The sequence below is a fragment of the Acomys russatus genome, chromosome 14, assembly GCF_903995435.1.
Source record: "Acomys russatus chromosome 14, mAcoRus1.1, whole genome shotgun sequence".
Classification (NCBI taxonomy): Eukaryota; Metazoa; Chordata; class Mammalia; order Rodentia; family Muridae; genus Acomys; species Acomys russatus.
Window position 1 is genome coordinate 55,364,150 of NC_067150.1, and position 13,840 is coordinate 55,377,989.

At 44.9% G+C, this 13,840-nt stretch overlaps 1 protein-coding gene across 1 annotated transcript in view; it reads right to left on the reverse strand.

Moving 5' to 3' along the window:
- The window catches only part of Zwilch (zwilch kinetochore protein), a 43,725-nt gene that overhangs the window by 2,850 nt on the left and 27,035 nt on the right, over window positions 1-13,840 (reverse strand). Inside the window, exons 11-17 of the mRNA XM_051156637.1 lie at window positions 10,734-10,833; window positions 10,181-10,260; window positions 8,298-8,454; window positions 7,034-7,062; window positions 5,452-5,588; window positions 2,689-2,784; window positions 836-948 (exon numbers count right to left, since the gene is read on the reverse strand). Coding sequence (XP_051012594.1) covers window positions 836-948; window positions 2,689-2,784; window positions 5,452-5,588; window positions 7,034-7,062; window positions 8,298-8,454; window positions 10,181-10,260; window positions 10,734-10,833 — 712 coding nt within the window. The remainder of the gene's footprint in view (window positions 1-835; window positions 949-2,688; window positions 2,785-5,451; window positions 5,589-7,033; window positions 7,063-8,297; window positions 8,455-10,180; window positions 10,261-10,733; window positions 10,834-13,840) is intronic.

A 13,840-nucleotide genomic window follows, 5' to 3' on the forward strand; every position in this document is an offset into this window, starting at 1 on the left:
TGGACTGTGCGAGAACGGGCACTAACGCAGCAGCACCATGCCTTCACATGCTGCTCTCTGCTTCCTGGATGTGAGTGCAACGTAACTGGCTGCTTGTTTTAAGCTCCAGATGCCTTGACTTCCCCACCAAGGGAGTCTGTATCTGGAGCCATGAGCTAGTATAAACTCTTCCTCCTATAAGCTGTTTCTATTAGGGTATTTTATCACAGCAAAAAGAAAGACACTAAGAACGTATCAGTCAGTAAGATAAAACTTTGTATAACAAACAGTGGCTGATTAAGGAATCTAAAGCTTTGTGCTCTGTCAGATTCATTTTCAGAAAACCTCTGTAACATTTGGATGTGTGCACTTGAGACCTGTGAGTAAGAGGCGTCACCATCAGCGTGCACGAAGACAAGGGTCTCTAAGAAGCTGGAGGGCCAGGCAAGAGACTGGCACGGGCAGTCTCTCTGACAGAATACCAGAAATGCCAAGCCTCGTCCAGCTGCAGAGAACGCATTAGGGAAGAATCACCACCACGATTACAGGGTAAAGTGTGAGCAACCACTTCCACCTTATCACTGACCTCACACTTGCGTCCCTTGTCTGTCACTCATTTAGTAAAGATCCCCTTTACGCAGGGCAACAGGAGAAAGCACTCAGGAATCATTGTGCTGTGAATTCTTTCAAGCCTCACTCTGGCACAAAACTCAAATTTTCTTTTAAAGTATGTTTTATAAAACAAACAAACAAAAACAAAACAACCAACCAAACAAAAAAGTGTGTCTTATACCTGCAGTTCAGGAAAACAACGATTCCTCCCAGAATGATTTAATTTACTACAGATCATCTTTACCATGCTTGTGAAAACTGGAATGGTCTACAGGTGAGCTGTCACTCAGCTGCCACACTGTTTTCACTTTCTTCTGATTACCACTTATTTCCACTCTCCATTTCTGTGGCTTCTCACTAAAGAAAAAAAATATCAAAAGAAAAACCTTAAAAAACAAACAAGCAAACAAACAACCAGCTGGGTGTGGTGGTGCACGCCTGTAATCTTAGTACTCTGGTAGGCAGAGGCTGGTGGATCTCTGTGAGTTTGAATCCAGCCTGGTCTACAAAGCAAGTCCAGGACAGTCAAGGCTACACAGAGAAACCCTGTCTCAAACAACAACAAAAACAACCAATAACCAAACAACAGCTAGCTCCTTCCTTCCTTCTAGTCATTTAGTAAAATCCTATGTGACAAGCACTGAGGAGGAACAGAAATAGTTTGCAATGCCTGTCCCGAGAAGTACAGTCAAGAGAGGGAGAGAGACAAAAACATATACACATTTCAAAGAAACAAAAACTTTAACAAGCAGTAATAGACTGGGACTGGAGAGATGGCTTGACAGTTGAGAGCACCAACTGGTCCTTTCAGAGGACCCTGGTTCAATCCCCAGCACCCACATACACCTCACAACTGTCTCTAACTCCAGTTTCAGTGGCTTTTCCTGTCTCTGTCCCCTATTTAGCCACAGGTTGAATTACATATACAAGCCACCACAACAGCTTTTTGCATGTGTCCTGGAGATCAAAGAACTCAGCTCATCAAGAGTTGTGCCGTGCTGGGCGTGGTAGCACACGCCTTTAATCCCAGTGCTCGGGAGGCAGAGGCAGGTGGATCGATGTGAGTTCGAGGCCAGCCTGGTCTACAACTCGAGGCCAGCCTGGTCTAAAACGCAAGTCCAGGAAAGCCAAGGCTAACACAGAGAGACCCTGTCTCGAAAAACCAAACCAACCAAACAAACATAAAAGAGTTGTGCTGTGATTTTCACACCAGCTGAGGCATTGCCCAACCCCATATCCTTTTAAACACTTATTTACTTATTGTATAGAGTTGTTTACTTATTATATTGTATACAGTGTCCACATGTGGGGTGTGTGTGAGGGGTAGACATACCAGGGTATGCATGTGGAGGTCAGCTCTCTTTTAACCAAGTGAGTCACAGGAGTTGAACTAGGTCATACACATAGTGACTTTTACCAAGTAAGCTATCTTGCTCATCTCTATTTAATTTTTTTTCCTTTTTTGAGACAGTGTCTCAATTTGTAGTTTTGCCTAGCCTAGAACTTGCTATGTAGACCTGGCTGGCCCTGGAACTCATGAGAGGCACCCGCCTAAGTCCTAGAATTATAGACATGTGCCACAACAGGCAGCCAAAAACATTTTTTCTATAACATGTCCATTTAATTTAGCTACTTAACAGGACATTAATAGCTGGACACAGTGGCGCATGACTATAATCCCAATACTTTAGAAATTGAAACAGGACAACAAAATTTAAAGCCAGCCTAAGTAACACAGTAATGCCCCATCTCAAAAATTAACCAATTACTGGCCATGGACGGTGCACACTTTCAGTGTGGCAGAAGCTTCAGAAGGCCGAGCCTGGGGATGAGCATTTGCAGGTAGCGGCCTTGGTTTTGCTGTCACTACCTATCCTCATCATTGTCTGTCTGTTCTTTCTTCCTGGATATCATTTCTCCCTTGACTTTGTGATAGAACAAAGACTAGAGGCTCAAAAGTCATAAGTGACACAAATTCTGCAAGAAGAAATAGGAAAAGTCATGAGGCTCAAGTTAAGCCACCCTGGGTCATGAAATTCTACGGAAAACGGGCCCCAAACTGCCTACAAGGTACAGTGTAATTATGAAGTTGCTTACCTTTGATACAAATTCTTTACAGCAGCTGGTCTGACTGGCAACTGAAAAATGTGTTGTTCATCAAGAGGATTTTGTTTGTAATATTTTATGCATGATCTAAAAAAATAAAACCATCTGTTTTTGTAATAAGAGCATGAAAAAGATAAAGGCTTTCTAGTCTAGAGAAACATTTTCCTGAGTGCCACTAACCAGGAACTGACAGAAGGAATGAGTTCAGAGCCAGAATAGTAACAAACACCACCCCCTCCCCCTCACCTCACCTCCTCACCCCCACCTCAATGCCAACAAAACTTTTAAAAAAGTTATAATACTTCTTATATAAAAATATATTGGGCTAAATGCAGCTAAGTGGAAGAGCTTGCCTTTCATGGGCAAGGCTCTAGGTTCAATTCACAGTTGACCACAAAGCCTTAAGTGGGAAGAAGGAAGTATCTGAGAGAAAACAATATGTAGTACAGGAGAGGCAATAGAGACTCCGTAGCTTTCAGAATCCTAGGGGTTTAAACACGCAACTTTATTCACTGTGTATATCTATGCTTTTGTGTACATGAGTGGATGCTACCATGTAGAGATGTGAGAAACCGCCCTCCCCCATCCCCCCCACCCCGCCACCAGGACAGGGTTTCTCTGTGTAGTCTTGGCTGTCCTGGACTCACTTTGTAGACCAGGCTGGCCTTGAACTCACAGAGATCCACCTGCCTCTGTCTCCCGGGTGCTGGGATTACAGGCGTGCACCACCTTGCCCAGCTGAGAACAACTTTCAGGAGTTGGTTTTCTTCCACCATGTGGACTGAACCTAGGTCCTCAGACTTGGCACCAAGTGCCTTTATCTGCTGAGCCAACTCTCCTGCCCAGAATCCAGAGAATTAAAAATCTACTTCATTTACAGTGCTGATCTTTTCCTTCTTCATCCATCTTCCTCCTCTTCCTCCTTTCTCTACTACTAGGGAATGACCCTGAGGCATCACGCATGCCAGGCAGATGCTCTCCCGTGTGCTACATGCCAGCATGTCTACATAGTGCTGATGCGTAATAAAAGGGATGCTTGGTTTAAATAAAGTGGGGGAGCTTTTAAATTGATAAGCAATGATGATTTCAAAATCTCCTCTTTATACCTTCACAACTGATGCAAATTCTAAATTTGGAAACCATGGTTTGGAAAGATGGCTTAATAGCTAAAAGGGTTTGCTGTGGAATCATGAGGACCAGAGCTCAGATCCCATACCCCATGTAACGTGCTGGACATGCCATGCGCATCTGTGATGCCAACTAGGCGGGGGGCAGAGGGAGGATTGTTGGGGCTTGCTGGCTTCCAGCCTATCTGGGAAAACCTTATCTCAAAAAGAAACAAGGTGGTGGGGGGCAGTTGAGATGATCCTAATGGTAAAGGTGCTTGCTGCTAACCCTGACAACCTGAGCTCACGTCACAGGACTCACATAGTAGGAGAAAACAGAGTCCTGTAAAAATGCCCCATACCTGCCATATGTACATCTGGGCACACATGCACACTAAAGAAATGTAAACTGAAAACAAAATTTTTTGAGACAGCAACTCACTATGTAGCCCTGGCTGGCCTTGAACTTGCTATGTAGAACTTGGACCTCAGGGATTGACTGCCTCTGCCTCCTGAATGCTGGGATTAAAAGCACATGTCACCACACAGTCAAAAAAATTTTTAAATAAATAAAAAATACATGGAAAGTGACAAAGCAAGACACCTGAGGGTCTTTTTTGGCCTCTGTGCAGTGCGCAGGTGTATATAGAGACATACACTAACATGCATATCAATAAGTAAATCTTTAAGAATCTTCGGAAAATGATTCCCCGATTCCCAAAGAATCTGCGTCTTCACCTGCAAGGGTTGTTGGTCTAAACTACATGCACTTACACTAATCAGCTCTAATTACGGGCATGCTACTGACAGCCCAGAGGATCTCCTTCAGTCATCACAGACTGTTGGCGGTGCTTAGTTTATTTAGATTTACAGGAGAGTAGAACGTGCTTTTTAAAATTAGAAAATGAGAAACGACAGTGTATGTTAGTACGTGTTACGGATCTGGTACCTTACACAGGATCCATCACGTAGTCCTTCGCAGTCAAATGAGAAGGCATATCCTTCTTACAGGGAAAACAGGAGTCAAGGAAAAAAAAGCCTCCTAATGAAGTCAGGAAGAAGAAAGGGTCTAACCTGATTTTTTTCCCCCCAATCTAAAGCCTTTCCTTCATATGACATTGACTTAAAGCCACACTAAAGACAAGGCAAACAGGTTGTAGTCTTACTAGCAATATAAAGCTATGAATATAAAACAAAAACAAAACAACCAAGGAAACAAACTTATTTTATGTGTACATGTGTGTGCCTAAGTGTATATATGTACCAAACCACATGCAAGCGGGAACCCAAGAAGGCCAGAAGAGGGTGTCAGATCCCCCTAGAACTGCAGTTAAAGATGGTTTGTGAGCTGCTATGTGGGTGCTGGAACAGAACATGGTCCTCTGCAAGAGCAGCCAGTGCTCTTGACTGCAGAGCCATCTCTCATCCCTGCATACTGCTCACTGCACTCTAGAAGAAGACACTTAGAAAAGGACAGTTCTTAAATAAGTCACAATAGAGAACACTTACTGTGAGCTGCTGTGGAGGCTCAGACCTGTAATTCCAGCGCGTGAGAAACTGAGGCAGGAAGATTATACTGAGTTTGAGGCCAGCCTGGGCTACATATGAGACAATGTCTCAAAGCAAACAAAAACAAACAAAGCCTTACTGTGTTAAAGAAAAGAGAAGCTCGTGCTGAGGTTTGACGAAAAGCATGCAGATGACGAGTATTTCTAGAATATGATGGAGTTTCTGCACGCGATGCACCTGTTCCTCTGTAGTTACTGACGAGGAAATGAAGTGTTCCTAGAAGAAAGGAGGACAGAGAGTAAGGAAGCAAAGACTAAGCAGAACCCCTGGGGAGAAATGGCCAATCCCTCTGCAGCTAAATCTGGAAGCCTGATAACGGGATAGGGAGGCAACCCCACCTCTCACTACCACCCTTTAAACTAAAGCATTTACTAATGATGATGGTCTCCTAGAAAAGCTGGTCCTAGGCCTGCTGCACTAAGGAGGCCAACAAAGGGCTAATCTGAAAGGCTCCTCTACATCTCTCTGCACTAGCCAAGTGTTTGACAACTTTCCCTTCCCATATTACTAGTACATTGGCACAGCTTTTGGAGAAGAAATTTGACAAACTAAGCCAGCATCATGAAATGTTCAACTTTCCAGTTCTATTTCTGAGACTCAACCTTATAGCCCATAGTGGAAAAGATAAATAGACTTTGACAACAGCCTTCAAGACTCTAGCCCCCTGGAGTGTAGTTTACACAAGTCCTTCCCCCTTGAGTGAGCCTAGAACTTGCAAACATGATGTGGTTTATTGCCATACCTAGGTCACTAATAGAGCATGCATTAATCAAAGGGAGATTATCACCTGGTCATTGTAAAAACTTGACCATAGCCAGGTGTACCAGTGACATTTTGATCCCAGCATGTGAGAGACAGAGGTAGGGGAGTCTGTGAGTTTGAGACCAGTCTGGTCTACAAAGTGAATTCCAGGACAGGCAGGGCTACATAGTGAGACCCTGTCTTGAAAAACCTAACAACAAAAACCCGCCCAGGCTAGCCTTTTAGAAGACCAAGAGGCAGGCTGGAAAAATGGCTCAGAGGTTAAGAGCACTGGCTGCTCTACCAAAGGTCCTGAGCTCAATTCCCAGGAATCACATGGTGGTTCACAACATTCTATAATGAGATCTGGTGCCTTCTTCTGGCATGCAGGTGTGCATGCAGGCAGACACTGTATACATTAAACAAACAAACAAACAAAAAGACCAAGAGGCAAAGGAGACACTTTTCCACCCACTCACCCTGAAAGAGTGAGCTCTCATGAGGGAAGGGCTGCATAATAAATGCTGAGGGTATCTACAGAATTGAGACTGGTCGTGAGCCAATACATTAAAGAGTGTCATAACTTCTTTAGCAAATAATCCTTCAAATGTATTACAAATGAGTCAAGAGGATATAAAATAAATACTCCCTCATAGAGCTAATGGACTCCCTAACCATTCTAGAAAGAGTTTTGGTAGAACTTTGGCATCAACAAAATAAAATTACATATCAGTTACATAAATACAAAGAAAAAAGGAATGACATGGACCTAATTTCTTTTTAATTTCCTTTAAGAAATTGTAATAATCGGCATCAGCTGGCTTACTGATGCTTCTTCCTAGGACCTAGACCACAGGCTGGCACATTACAGACAATTAGCAACTCTTTCTAGAATGACTACATAATAAAAAGAAACTCACCAAATGATTCAAAGATGCAAGCTCCTGACCTATCAAGAAAGATATATGCAAATAAGCTTTAGAAATTTTCCTTTTTTTTTTTTTTTTCAAGACAGGGTTTCTCTGTGTAGCCCTGGCTGTCCTAGACTAGCTTTGTAGACCAGGCTGGCCTCGAACTCACAGTGACCCACCAGTCTTGCCTCCCGAGTGCTGGGATTACAGGCGTGCGCCAAGAAGTGATCAAGTAGCTTTTAATCTGAGCACTTGGGAAGCAGAGGCAGGCAGATCTCTGAGTCTGAGGCCAGCCTGGTCTTCAGAGTAAGATCCAGAACAGCCAGGGCTACATAGAGAAACCCTGTCTCAAGAAACCAAGAGGTGAGAAAGATAAATAGTTCCTCAATTACATCATAAATGCATTAATACTCATTCTAAAACTGATCATAGTTTTCCCACAATAAATAAAGTATCAAGTGTTAAGTACTGAAAAACACCTTTTAACTAGGGGCAGCAAGATGGCTCAGCAGGCAAAGGCACTTGCTATCAAACCTGACAGCCTGAGCTAGATCCTGGAGTCCACACGATGAAAGGAAGCACTGACTCCATCAAGTTCTTCTCCCACATCCACATGTATGTCACAGATGCTCTACCACACCATGTTAAAAAAACAAACAAGTGGGCTGGAGAGATGGCTCAGAGCACTGGCTGCTCTTCCAGAGATCCTGAGTTCAATTCCCCCCAACCACATGGTGACTCACAACCATCTATAATGTGATCTGATGCCCTCTTCTGGCCTGCAGGTGTACATGCAGGCAGAACACTGTATATATAATACTAAATAAATAAATCTTAAAATAAAAACAAAAACAAAAACAAAACAAACAAACAAAAAACAAGGCTGGGTGTTATGGTGCACGCCTTTAATCCCAGCATTCGGGAGGCAGACGCAGGTGGATCAATGTGAGTTCGAGGCCAGCCTGTTCTACAAAGCGAGTCCAGAACAGCTAAGGCTATACAGAGAAACCCTGTCTCGAAAAACCAAAACCAACCAAACAACCAAAACTCATACCTAAAAGAAAATGGAAAACAAACAAACAAACAAACAAACAAACAAAAAACTACAGCTATATTTAACCTATTATATTTAGTAAGTGGGAAATAGGCTCAGCTAAGGAAAATGCTTGTCTCCCAGTCAGATCTACAGCGACAAGGAAGGTAAAAACCTAAGAGTATTTATGAGTGGCAATTGACAGGTTTTTCAAGCTTTTAAATTGGAAAAATGGCTCACTGACGAAAAAGCTGATATAGTCCTTCTTCAGTTTGTCCAAACCAATTTCCAAAAGCATTTGAAGCGGAGTGGTTCCAGAGAGAGGGACGCTGTCCATGGCTCCGTGGTAAGACTGGTGAATGAGCTTGCTTAGTAAACTGTTACTCCCACTGTGCAGCTAGAAACAGAAAGAAGCTTATCAATTCTCAAACTTAAGTACAAATAAATGTAATAAGCAAAATAGTCCTATGAGTTCAAAATTACAATGGTACATTTCCAGCCTCCTGATACTATAAATTCTTTCACGCTAACCTGAGCTTCTAAGATGCCACTCCTGGCTATAGGTGTGGCTTTAGATTGCTTTTCTGCCATGTGCAAGCTCTGGGGCCATGCCCAGAAGGCAGAGGCAGGTGTATCACAAGTTCAGAGTCAGCAATCCTCAGCAACGAACTCAGTTTTGATACTTTTTTTTTTTGGTCTTTCGAGACAGGGTTTCTCTGTGTAGCCTTGGCTATCCTCAAACTCACATTATCTGCCTGCCTCTGCCTTCCAAGTGCTGGGATTATCTGTAGACCAGGCTGGTCTCAAACTCACATCGTAGGATTAAAGGCGTGCACCACCACCACCCAGCCTACACCGCATTTTTTAAAAACCAAGAAGAAAAAGAAAAGCCATTCTCACTTGTGTTTTGAAAATCCAAAGCAACTGAGGAAGGTCTAAATTTTACCAAAGATCAAGGGTTGGTCCTTGGGAGCTTTACAACTAAGACTCTCCTGGGTGACTTCAGGACTGCCACTGGGCACTTTTACTAAGCATCTGTACTTCATTCACAATGCAAGCCGCCTGAAGGAACACACTCTGCACCTCGATGTTTTATGAAAAAGTTAACTTTTCAGCTGTGGCATCCAATATCACTTGGGCAATTTACAACTTAGAAAGAGCTGTCAACTCAGACTTAACTTAGGTACCAAATAGTAAACTGATTTTAAAATCCTTGCTACTACTTTCTAGTGTCTCTGCTTCAGCTTTCCAACATCTTCTGCATTTGCTCTTTTGTTGTTTTGTTTTTGTTTTTCTGAGACAGGATTTCTCTGTGTAGTCCAGCTGTCCCAGACTCGCTTTGTAAATCAGGCTGGCCTCAAACTCAGAGATCCGCCTGCCTCTGCCTCCCCAAGTGCTGGGATTACAGGAGTGCACCACCTTCCTCAGCTGCATTTGATCTTTTGAAAACCTAGATTCCCTTGGTTTGTATTCACTGTTGGCAGCAGGCTCATGCTTATCCACACTCCACAAACACAGAATCTTACTTCAATAGCTAAACTGTAAACACTGCCAACTGCTGTTGCCTGCCACCACACCTGGCTGAGCACCCTAGTTTTTAAGTCTCATCAGTGGCCTATGAAAACACTCATTCCCCAGGGTTGGAGAGATGACTCAGAGGTTAAGAGCACTGGCTGCTCTTCCAGAGGTCCTGAGTTCAATTCCCAGCAACCACAAGGCTCACAACTATTTGTAATGTGATCTGGTGCCTTCTTCTGTCCTGCTGGCATACATGCTGGCAGAATACTATATAAATAAATTTAAAAAAAAGAAAAAGAAAACACTCATTCCCAGAGCAGTTACCAACATCAGCAGCTTAAACGTGCCAAGCCAGCCACTAGGCATTGTGCATATACTAGATCAATCTACCCTACACAAGGATGCAGGTGGACTCCAGTCTTCACACTGCAGATGAGTGAGGTACGGAGAAGCAAAGGGGCCCAAGTTCACATGGCTAGAACCTAGCAGAGCTGGAGTTCAACCCAGACTGTTTGATCCAGTGTTTTATCAAACATGCTCTTTTTGTGTGGTTTGGTTTCTGTATGTCACTGGGAAGAACATTCTAGTCACACCACTCAACCTACCCATGGCTGTATATCCCCACGCTGCAGACTCTGCAGGATCAATGTGAAACACTTCACCAAGTCTTGATATGAAATCACACCTTAAAAAACAAGCCACACAGAAATCATATCCACATCTCTACTGATCAAAGTGTCAATTAATGATACACATGTGAAACAAGCAAAAGCCCTGCACTTTAGTGGTAAGAGGGGGGAATTTAAAGTGGAAGAGAAAAAAGACAAAAAGATATAGCTCAAATTCCCAAATAGCTCCACCTGCCTCTGCCTCACGAGTGCCAGGGTTAACGGTGTGCACCACCACTGCCCGGCTAAGTTGTGTATTTTAAAAGGCATATGAAGGGGCTGGAAAGAACGGCTCAGTAGTTAAGAGTGATGGCTTCCCCTTCCAGAGGACCAGGTGCAGGGCCCCCGCAGGCACATGGCGGCTCACAGCCGTCTGTCTATAGCTCTAGTTCTAGAGGATCTGAAGCCGCCCAGGGGCCCAGGTTAGCATGTGGTGTACAGACAGGAAAACAGCAACACACATACAATTAAAGCAAACATGGATACATACTGCTGCTCATTTTGCACCACAGCTCTTCAGCAAAATCGAGATCTCCTCGCACTGTGATAAGCACAGACCTGTCAACTGCAGCTGCTTCATGGTTCACTGTCTGAAAAAGAAGCAAACTTCAGCCAACACTCAACTTATTTACTTTTAAAATGAAGTAGTTTAAACTTTGAACACTCTTCTGAGAGCTGTGAAGATATGAACACATACAAAGAGTTGTGTAAATGTTACTTTCCTCAGAATTTAATTTACTAATAAGGAGACACACTGAGCAGAGTATACTGTAGTGAACTGTATTGAATAGAGCATACTATAGTGACGTGTACCCTAGTAGAGCATCCTAGAGCAAAGTGTACCCTAGTAGAGCACCCTAGAGCGAAGTGTACCCTAGTAGAGCATCCTAGAGCGAAGTGTGCCCTAGTAGAGCATCCTAGAGCGAAGTGTACCCTAGTAGAGCATCCTAGAGCGAAGTGTACCCTAGTAGAGCATCCTAGAGCGAGGTGTACCCTAGTAGAGCATCCTAGAGCGAAGTGTGCCCTAGTAGAGCATCCTAGAGCGAAGTGTGCCCTAGTAGAGCATCCTAGAGCGAAGTGTGCCCTAGTAGAGCATCCTAGAGCGAAGTGTACCCTAGTAGAGCATCCTAGAGCGAAGTGTACCCTAGTAGAGCATCCTAGAGCGAAGTGTACCCTAGTAGAGCATCCTAGAGCGAAGTGTGCCCTAGTAGAGCATCCTAGAGCGAAGTGTGCCCTAGTAGAGCATCCTAGAGCGAAGTGTACTCTAGTAGAGCATCCTAGAGCGATGTGTGCCCTAGTAGAGCATCCTAGAGCGAAGTGTACCCTAGTAGAGCATCCTAGAGCGAAGTGTACCCTAGTAGAGCATCCTAGAGCGAAGTGTGCCCTAGTAGAGCATCCTAGAGCGAAGTGTGCCCTAGTAGAGCATCCTAGAGCGAAGTGTACCCTAGTAGAGCATCCTAGAGCGAGGTGTACCCTAGTAGAGCATCCTAGAGCGAGTGTACCCTAGTAGAGCATCCTAGAGCGAGGTGTGCCCTAGTAGAGCATCCTAGAGCGAGGTGTACCCTAGTAGAGCATCCTAGAGCGAAGTGTGCCCTAGTAGACCATCCTAGAGCGAGGTGTACCCTAGTAGAGCATCCTAGAGCGAAGTGTGCCCTAGTAGAGCATCCTAGAGCGAGGTGTGCCCTAGTAGAGCATCCTAGAGCGAGGTGTGCCCTAGTAGAGCATCCTAGAGCGAGGTGTGCCCTAGTAGAGCATCCTAGAGCGAAGTGTACCCTAGTAGAGCATCCTAGAGCGAAGTGTGCCCTAGTAGAGCATCCTAGAGCGAAGTGTACCCTAGTAGAGCATCCTAGAGCGAAGTGTGCCCTAGTAGAGCATCCTAGAGCGAGGTGTACCCTAGTAGAGCATCCTAGAGCGAGGTGTGCCCTAGTAGAGCATCCTAGAGCGAGGTGTGCCCTAGTAGAGCATCCTAGAGCGAGGTGTGCCCTAGTAGAGCATCCTAGAGCGAGGTGTGCCCTAGTAGAGCATCCTAGAGCGAGGTGTGCCCTAGTAGAGCATCCTAGAGCGAGGTGTGCCCTAGTAGAGCATCCTAGAGCGAGGTGTGCCCTAGTAGAGCATCCTAGAGCGAAGTGTGCCCTAGTAGAGCATCCTAGAGCGAGGTGTGCCCTAGTAGAGCATCCTAGAGCGAGGTGTGCCCTAGTAGAGCATCCTAGAGCGAAGTGTGCCCTAGTAGAGCATCCTAGAGCGAAGGTGTGCCCTAGTAGAGCATCCTAGATCGAAGTGTGCCCTAGTAGAGCATCCTAGAGCGAAGTGTGCCCTAGTAGAGCATCCTAGAGCGAAGTGTGCCCTAGTAGAGCATCCTAGAGCGAAGTGTGCCCTAGTAGAGCATCCTAGAGCGAAGTGTGCCCTAGTAGAGCATCCTAGAGCGAAGTGTACCCTAGTAGAGCATCCTAGAGCGAAGTGTGCCCTAGTAAGAGCATCCTAGAGCGAAGTGTACCCTAGTAGAGCATCCTAGAGCGAAGTGTACCCTAGTAGAGCATCCTAGAGCGAAGTGTGCCCTAGTAGAGCACTCCTAGAGCGAAGTGTACCCTAGTAGAGCATTCCTAGAGCGAAGTGTACCCTAGTAGAGCACCCTAGAGCGAAGTGTACCCTAGTAGAGCATCCTAGAGCGAAGTGTGCCCTAGTAGAGCACCCTAGAGCGAAGTGTGCCCTAGTAGAGCACCCTAGAGCGAAGTGTGCCCTAGTAGAGCACCCTAGAGCGAAGTGTGCCCTAGTAGAGCACCCTAGAGCGAAGTGTGCCCTAGTAGAGCACCCTAGAGCGAAGTGTACCCTAGTAGAGCATCCTAGAGCGAAGTGTACCCTAATAGAGCATCCTAGAGCGAAGTGTACCCTAGTAGAGCATCCTAGAGCGAAGTGTACCCTAGTAGAGCTGTACCCTAGTAGAGCATCCTAGAGCGAAGTGTACCCTAGTAGAGCATCCTAGAGCGAAGTGTACCCTAGTAGAGCATCCTAGAGCGAAGTGTACCCTAGTAGAGCATCCTAGAGCGAAGTGTACCCTAGTAGAGCATCCTAGAGCGAAGTGTACCCTAGTAGAGCATCCTAGAGCGAAGTGTACCCTAGTAGAGCATCCTAGAGCGAAGTGTACCCTAGTAGAGCATCCTAGAGCGAAGTGTACCCTAGTAGAGCATCCTAGAGCGAAGTGTACCCTAGTAGAGCATCCTAGAGCGAAGTGTACCCTAGTAGAGTATCCTAGAGCGAAGTGTACTGAGGCAGAAGTAAAACGAGTCTGAGGGGTAAGCTACATGGCAAAGCCCTCTCAAAACAAAAATCAAACATAAAACAGCAAAATTATACTACTTAAAAGTAAGCTATCTGTTTTCTTTCTACACCAAAATAAGTAAACAAACAACTTACTGATTTGCTTTTTTGAGACAGGGTTTCTCTGTGTGCCCTGGCTGTCCTGGAACTTTCTCTGTAGACCAGGCTAGCCTTGAACTCACAAAGATCCGTCTGCTTCTGCCTCCTGGGTGCTGGGATTAAAGGTGTGCACCACCACACACGCCAAAAACATTTATTAAATCGCCTCTGCCCCTTGCTTTT